Source organism: Humulus lupulus, chromosome 1 (genome assembly GCF_963169125.1).
Source record: "Humulus lupulus chromosome 1, drHumLupu1.1, whole genome shotgun sequence".
Lineage (NCBI taxonomy): Eukaryota > Viridiplantae > Streptophyta > Magnoliopsida > Rosales > Cannabaceae > Humulus > Humulus lupulus.
In genome coordinates, this window is record NC_084793.1 from 237,274,195 (window position 1) to 237,282,456 (window position 8,262).

Sequence of the window (8,262 nt, forward strand, 5' to 3'; positions counted from 1 at the left end):
GCCATTCCGGGAAGCTATTGGTTCCTATTCTATTTCGAATGTCCGGTCCTCATAGAGTCCTAGTAGGATACAGAGCTCTTTCTCATGTTGAGAACACCGAGTATCCAATGATTGCTTTCAACGTCCTTCATAGCCACTAAGATTTGCACCATATCGAATAACACATGATTAGATACTAATTCAGGTTTGAAAAATGTGCGAGGTCAAATAAAAGGGTTAAAAAAAATACCATTCCCACGTTCTTTAGTAGGAAAGTGACATCCACATCTCCGCCAAGGAACTGAAAGCTGACAGTTACCCAAAAGTTCCCACCTTCACAACGTTCCTAATAAACCAGTGTTCACATTTAAAGGAAATAAGCAGTTGAAACCAAAATTTTATAATGAACTAGGCAAAAGAATCCATCATTTTAACTTACTAGATCAGGCCAATATGTTTGCAAAATTAGAGTCCTTAAATCTTCAATTTTCTCAACATAACCTTCATATCTTTGCCGTAAAATTGACCCAAAAGCATCGAGAATCCGCAAAATAAAATGAAAGTGTCAAACCATTTATCCCGACCATAAAATTAAATGAATTGGTTACAAAATTCTTGATATTCGCATGAATGTTTCCTCATGATCTAGGACATAAACGACATAATGAGAAGGTCTTACCTTCACGTTGACATGACCTTCTGGTCTGAGGCTTCTAAATTACCATCGTTCCAACTTTACAACTCGATTTTCTACCGAAACCTCCTTGCATAGTAAAGTGTTTGATAATGAGGAGAAAACAAACCAAAGTATATCGTATGCTCATAAGCAGAACTTTTTTGTAAAAATATAGGCTTACTAAATATAATAGTCACAAGTACCTCATGAGCAAACTATTGTCAAATATGTAAAGTCCGAGTTTGAATCTACGCACTAGTACCGGTTCGGTTAATTTGAAGGCCCCAACTTGATAGTCGTCATTATTAGAATATGTTGCAACTATATTCTGAAATAATATGTCCATTTTGCATAGCTCTTTGTCTCACCTAAGAATGGCAGCATCAATCTTACAATTGTCATCATCTTGTATTTCATGAACAACAGGAGAAGATGCACTAACCTACATACTAGGTTTGGAAGTAATGTGACCGTCCAGAGTAGCCTCCCCTTTTCCCCTGTCGAGCTCTTCCCTATCCTTTGAAACAAGTCCAAGTTTATGAACCGATTCCAACATAACTTCCTCTATTTTCACCCCCATTGTCTCATTCTCCAAACCCATTGACTTACAGTTAGAATGAGCCATTTCAATAATTATTAGCATGTCATTGTTGTTTTCATTCAATGGTGCAGTAGTCGGTTCACAATCGATGAAATCATGCTCCCCCACCCTTCGTTGGTGTCGCCGTATGAAATGGTACTTTTTGGATATTAATCTTCATTCATAAATACTAAACCACATTCCAAAAACATTGGGTCACTCATACTCAAAGACATCCTGGGACGTGGGCCAACATGAACCTGTAGATTCCTCTGTATAAGGTCGTCAGTGAACTTCCTTCCATCCCGAGTCAGAGGCTCCTACTCCTTAAGGGAGTTTGCGTTGGCAGCACCAGCCAAATTTGAACTGATTGCAGAATTCAATGTTTTATGTAATCGACCAAATACCATTGCAATTTGTCGTTGAATCCGGTCTTCAAATTTGACAAGTTGATTATTCTGGTCAATCAATTTCTTCTCCAAAGTTGCAACCGTAATGTGTAAAGATTAGATCACGGTGGTCAACTTAAACTCAGCCAACCCATCCTGCTCCTCTAACATTGATACCTGCCAAACCAAAAAACGTGAAAGACAAGATAACCACTACAAGTGAATAACTCAATCACCATTAGGAAAAAAAAAACTAGAATAATGCATCATCCACTTACTATGTTAGACTCAAAACCCCCTTGGTCGTCTACCCACTGGAGTATGGCCTTAAAATTGTCTTCTGACCAAACATGTAAAGGGAATACACTTCTATCAACATAATCGTCCTTCCAAACAATGTGATGCCAATAATATGCCTACATATTGGAGATTCATAAACTGCATTAACATCACTTTCTCATAAGGCATGTACATGAATTAATTATAAACAAACACTACTTTGATGAAATAGGTGCATCCTCCCACAAATTGGGCTAGTTTGGCACGAAACTGCCGAATGGTCTTCCACAGATGCATGTAAGACAAATACACCCAATCAACCCAATAGACCACTGATATGTCATTTAGGGCAAGTATGGGATCCTTAAACTCGTGTGCTCTGCGCAACCTTTAGTCCCGTATTTGGAATGATGATAACACTAACAAGAAACAAAATGAAGTCTCGAACGAAAGACATGTCTATCGATTGATTACGTTTTAGATTTTACTCCAAAATATTCGTAGATGTTCTTCCACCCTTGTCCTTTAGACGATGTACACCAAAATTGTCCAATAAATCTTCAACGCCGCCCTTAAGACCCATCGTAGCAACAAAAATATTACTATCCAACTTTAACTATTTGTCGTGAACCTCCAAAGACCCATCTTCAACATTAAACCTAGACAACAACCATGTTGTCAAATTCCTTCTAACTTTACAATCTTTCATCCCCAAAATTGTGTCCCGAACCCCATTTGTTTGACCAAATATTTTTTATCCCCATTCATATTAGAAATAAATAAAAACACCCTATGAGGTTAGCATCTATAATCTAGTTTCTTTAGGTCAACCATTTTGTACTCCCTCTTTAGCACATAAAGAGAACCTGTCACTAACAACAGAGAAATGAAGTGAACCTTAATATTAACAATTTCATATCAATATCTTCAACAATAGCCCAATCAAAGAAATCAACAATTACAAACAAACATAATATCCTATGCCTAAATGCAAGATTAAATTAACAAATCTAACTACCAAACAAAAGACATTTATAATAGATTACACTCTCTAATGTACAAAATCCAATTACGTTACTTTAATTACTTTGTTACCTAACAATATACATCTAGAAACGTAACCAAAGACCTTGCTGGCATAACCTGAACTCATGTACTTGGAATAAGTATATGCAACGTAATTGACAATCTATTATACAAATCTTTCTCCAACACAATGTTCGCAGAAAATTTCTACTATTATATCACAATGGTACAAAGGGGTCAAAGGAAAAAATAGTGGTATTATGAATAGAACAAGTATGATAGTTTTGAAGAGAGTGAGAATATGTAAAACCAATGAGTAGCTTCTTAAAAATTATGAGCATAAAAGTTTATAGTTTAGACACCTGATGCAAAAGGTAATTACATGGTTTTCACATATATATCTTATTATTATACATTACTAGGGTGTTTCCAAGTCTGGTCTACGGTGGAGTGCTTTTCTTTCTGAATCATTTAGAAATGCATATGGATAGACAGCCAAGATTCTCGACTTCATGGTCCTCATAAGTAGAGTTTAGGCACAAGTGTTCATAATCAGTATTATAAAGAGATCAACTAAATTTAGTGTGGCATACTACATGGGGATAAAATCATCTTGATGCTAAAAATAATTTATGAAAGAATATATACAGCAGTATCTCCATCAAAACTAATTTGGTATTAATATGAAATGAGCTGAAATTATGTTACACATGCAAAGTCAGAACGTGACACATTAACTTTGTTGAAATGGTTGCAAATCAAATCACCTCTAAATATTGTTTCAAAGAAAATGGTCATGTTACTAGCCTCCTTAAATAACAAGCAAATATCTTTCTTAAAATACATCATATTCAACCTATAAGTACCAATGCACCAAAGCTATTGAAACTTAGATGCACATATAGTATGTTTGTTTTCAAATATCCATATAAGTTAAAGTTACTGGTTCTCATAATTCAATCAGATCCCACTAATGGAAAAATACTAATTTATTGGACCTTAATCATGACATCAAAAGGAAGCAATCATCTATATCAAGGTCTCATTCTTTGGATATATGGGAAGATTTTGTGATAGCCATACTGCACTTAGCAAGAGCTAAGCTAAGGTCCAATTGCAATACAGACGTATTATGCAATAAAACATGATTTATCAAATGCAAAAATATGGCACTTAGATGTGTAGGGATTAACTAAGAACAAAGATTTTTCAATTTTTTTTTTGTCATAGCAAACAAGACCCTTTTAACTTAACTTGATTTTTATAAAACCAAAAACATCAGAAAAACACATCAAAAAATTACAAGTAGACACTTAAGAAATATTACTCTATCAAAACATTGTAATTAGTAAGAATGGAGAATGCTCTATCGAAACACACCTTAGCTTTAGAAAAACATAGTCAAGATATGTTTTCATAGACCTCAACGCCCTATTTGTATTTCTGGAAAAATGTACCAAAACCTCCACATAGCAGTTTTCAGAGTACTCGTTGAAATATGATAGTACAACATTATTATCTTGTAATCTTCCCAATCTGCCAATCAAGAAAAGAAGTTGTAGTAGGGAAATTAAGTTTATAGTCAAATCTAATGTCATTTTAGTTGCTGAAGAAAAAATATATTTTATATTCACAATTCAAGCATCCCTTCAAATAGTAAATACAATAATGAAACAAAAAAAGTTTGCTTTAAGGAAAAAAGTCTTCTTCACCTGACTCTGAACAGTATATTACAACCTCCTACAATTTACTAAACAAAAGAAATTTCTTTTAAAAGTGTTGTGACACAAACTGCATAAAGATGCATGTGTAATGTCATGCAAAACCCAAACTCAAGGAATTTAAGTAAGATGAATGTTGATTGATATCAGCCATCAAAATCATATAAAAAAACACAGAGGTTTGATTATTTGGATGCATGCCTTAGATTTTGAAAAGACACGTGGTTTAACATGAGAAAAAATGCCCATTAACCTCACTCAAATATAGTCAAATTTGAAACCTTCCATACATATAATATAACATTATTTCATTTGGTTATACAAATAACCATTTTTCTATTCGCATACTAAATTGAACACCAACTCAATGTTCGATTAAGGATTAAAAATCTTACCTAAAGGGGTCAGGTATAGGAGGAATGGCATGTATAAATCAAGATCATCACATGGAAAGAATTATACCAATACCAACCATCAAAACTAAAAAGGCACTCAAAAATCGTTGAAGGAAAGTAAACACAAAAAAACCACTCTAGAAAAAACAAGAGTCCAAAGGAAAAGAACATTTCAATGCAAATTTAAGTAAAAGACAACAACAATAACTCAACTTGAATTTGTCAACATAAGATGAACAAACTAGCCTGAAATCACATCAGTTGCAACTATTGAATTCCAAGTTTAAGTCCAACCTCACTCCACCAAATTTCAATGAAAAACCAAACCATAAATTCAACCACAACTCCAAACCAAACCCAAAGTTCTAAATCATAAAACAATTAACTAACTCAATAACTAATTTAATATGATCAATTTTATTTTAAAACTCCAAGTCAAAATCCTATTATAATTCAATCAAAATTATTAGTTCAAAACAAACTGTCCATCAACCTCTTTGGTTTGTTCTCAGAGAAATCTTACCCTCCTCATATTGTTGAGAACAATCTTCAACTTCATATAATAGGAAAAATTTCTTCCTTTTCAGTTATCCCAATGCCATTTCGCCCATAGCTAAAGTTCAAACTTCCAAAAAAAAAATATTGGAGCACCAGAAATGCAAATTTCCTAACTTTGATATATACAATGTCATACTAACTACTTATTCACAAAAAATGCCAAAACCCAAAATCAACAAATGGGTATTGCCCAAAAAATATTACACAAGCTAGAGGAGGGAAAACTTACCATCAATGGAAAAAAACTCCAAAAAGTTGATTACTACAAAAAACAGCCCCCGAAACCCATTCTCAAACTATCGACCCACCAAAGTCCGTACAGGAGCTTCAACCAAAACTATGAAGATTTGCAACTCCAACTGCTACTCAAGATATTCACATTATAGAAAGGTCTCTTCGAATTCAGGTGAGGGAATGAAGCTTAATAAGGCTCTCATAATCTTTTGTTATTTAAGAATATAACAACCAAACCAAAGACAGGGTGAAGAGGAATGATTGCTAGTTATAGGGAACAAGTTAGGGGTAATTTTGTATTTTGCACCCACTTTAGCTTCAACGAAAATCCTGTCGTTCAATCCAATAACTCACCTAATCCAATGGCTAAGAATTACCATAGAACTCAGTCCTTCAAAATGAACTGAGGGACTCCATAAGTCCCCATTATTTAATACTTAATATACATATGAAATGCACCAACACTTGAAGATTTACCAATTAAATACGTGTGTTCTTGGAAATACCATATATTTGTACTACATGCTCACATATATATATATATATATACTTAAGCCATCATTGTTAAAATAAATGATTCATCAGCTTTTTATGAAAAATAAATTGTACATTCCTATCTCACTTCACAATGATCATTGATATCTTATATTCACAAGGAGTCGCGTGCCTAGCTGTGCCTTCACATGTTCGACTCACTTACTACTCTTTGTTAGTTTCTAGCCATCTACACAAAAACAAGGTTGTCCAATTGCATGCACCTCCACCTACAATCCATGCACGCACTGGTTAAGATAATTGTGAAGGTTAGGAGAATTAGATAATTAAATAGAATTTTCGTAACTCCAAGGTGCTCTAACTTGAGACCCGGTTTTTACCCAGTTACATTACGATTTTGGAAAAAATAATATTTCTAAAATGTTTTAGATAATTGAGTTAGCTTTCCAATGGTACCAAGATTGTTCAAATTAGACTACTAAAGCTTAAGTAATGTTCATTTTACTAAAGATGGGTCTAAAGATACGAGATTTCTATAAAATGTAATTTTAAGAGATTTAAGCTAAGTTGGAACAACTTTGATTTGAATTCCTAGATTATAGTATGTAGGCTTATGGAGGGAATACTTTAATAGAATTTAAACAATTAAACTTAAGGAAGAATAGGCTAGGTGGCGTGTAGACTAGGAACAAACAAACTAAGTGGACTTGACCTTGTTTTGAACATCAAAGCTTAGGCATGCGGCATTAGTAGAGGAAAAGTGGGAATTTTTTACACAAATATAGGGTAGCCGAAGCATAGGACAAGGAGAAGAGGTTGGAGGGAAAATTTAAAATTTAAAAGTAAGTTGAGCTAATGGGAGAGAAACTAGGTTGGAGGTCATGCTTGGAGACTATAAATAGGTCCTTAAGCCTTCCATTTCCTTCACCATTTTCGAACAAGCATGTGTGCATAGACTCTCTTCTTTCTCAACTTCATTTCTTATTTGGCCGAGATACACTACACCCCGAACCCCTATCATATTTTTGAAACACTAGCTCATTATCCTATCCTCTCAAACTTGAAACACTAAACCTCTATAAACACATTTCTACATTGAAACCTTAAGGATATTGATGGTTGAAACTTAGTCGGTGCTTAAGAATTGGGTATTGATTCACGAAGTTAAGGTATTATTTATTAAGGTTTAGTATTCAATTAAGGTATGTGTTATTTAGACTCTAATGCTAGTTTATGTGAATTTTATAACTTAAATGGCACTTTCGGTGTGTGGTTCGAAGGATCTTATTGTTGGGAATTGTGCCCTTAAAGCAATTGTAGTAGACAATGGTTTTAATAAAATAAAGGAATGAATTGAATTATTGTATGTATGTAGCTTATGTACGATATTATTGCTAATAATACTAAGTAAATATTATAAAATTCCCAAGTTCATCTATGTGGTCTCAATCTCATATTGGTAGAGAGGATTGAGATTAAGATAATGAACTTAAATAGTTCGAAGTAAAATAAAGTTATGGAATCTTTAGATTAATTACTAATAGTACGGTCCACTAGTATTATGAATACATGTCACCTAGATCCGAGTTACTAGTATAGTAGGACACTTTAGTGAAGGTACTTTGCATGTTGAGAGTATGTAGAACTAGACAAGATGTGATTTAATAATACTTGTTTAAATATCGTTTGATAGTATTATAAAACACATTAATTGACGATCATATATAAACTGGTCTTAATCCTGAAGTTACTATGAACTCCTATATGTGTCACTTGATCATTTGATTCACGCGTTAAGGTTTGTCAGAATGATTAGGCTAAGAACTATTTTTTTGGGGACTAATTGATGTATATGGCTGGGGACATAGCTTAACATACATGGAATCTATACCTTCTTATAGATTGAGTGATGATTCCTTATTGGGTTGGC

The 8,262-nt window shown here is 33.8% G+C and overlaps 1 protein-coding gene across 1 annotated transcript; it reads right to left on the reverse strand.

Annotated features, from left to right (window-relative positions):
• Positions 1 to 3,347: 3,347 nt before the first annotated feature.
• LOC133831157 (kxDL motif-containing protein LO9-177-like) lies at positions 3,348 to 4,527 on the reverse strand. The gene is made up of 2 exons (XM_062261358.1): positions 4,310 to 4,527; positions 3,348 to 3,447 (listed from the first exon to the last, which is right to left on the reverse strand). The coding sequence occupies exons 1-2, from the start codon at positions 4,525 to 4,527 to the stop codon at positions 3,348 to 3,350; spliced, it is 318 nt and encodes a 105-aa protein (XP_062117342.1).
• Between the last annotated feature and the right edge of the window lie 3,735 nt (positions 4,528 to 8,262).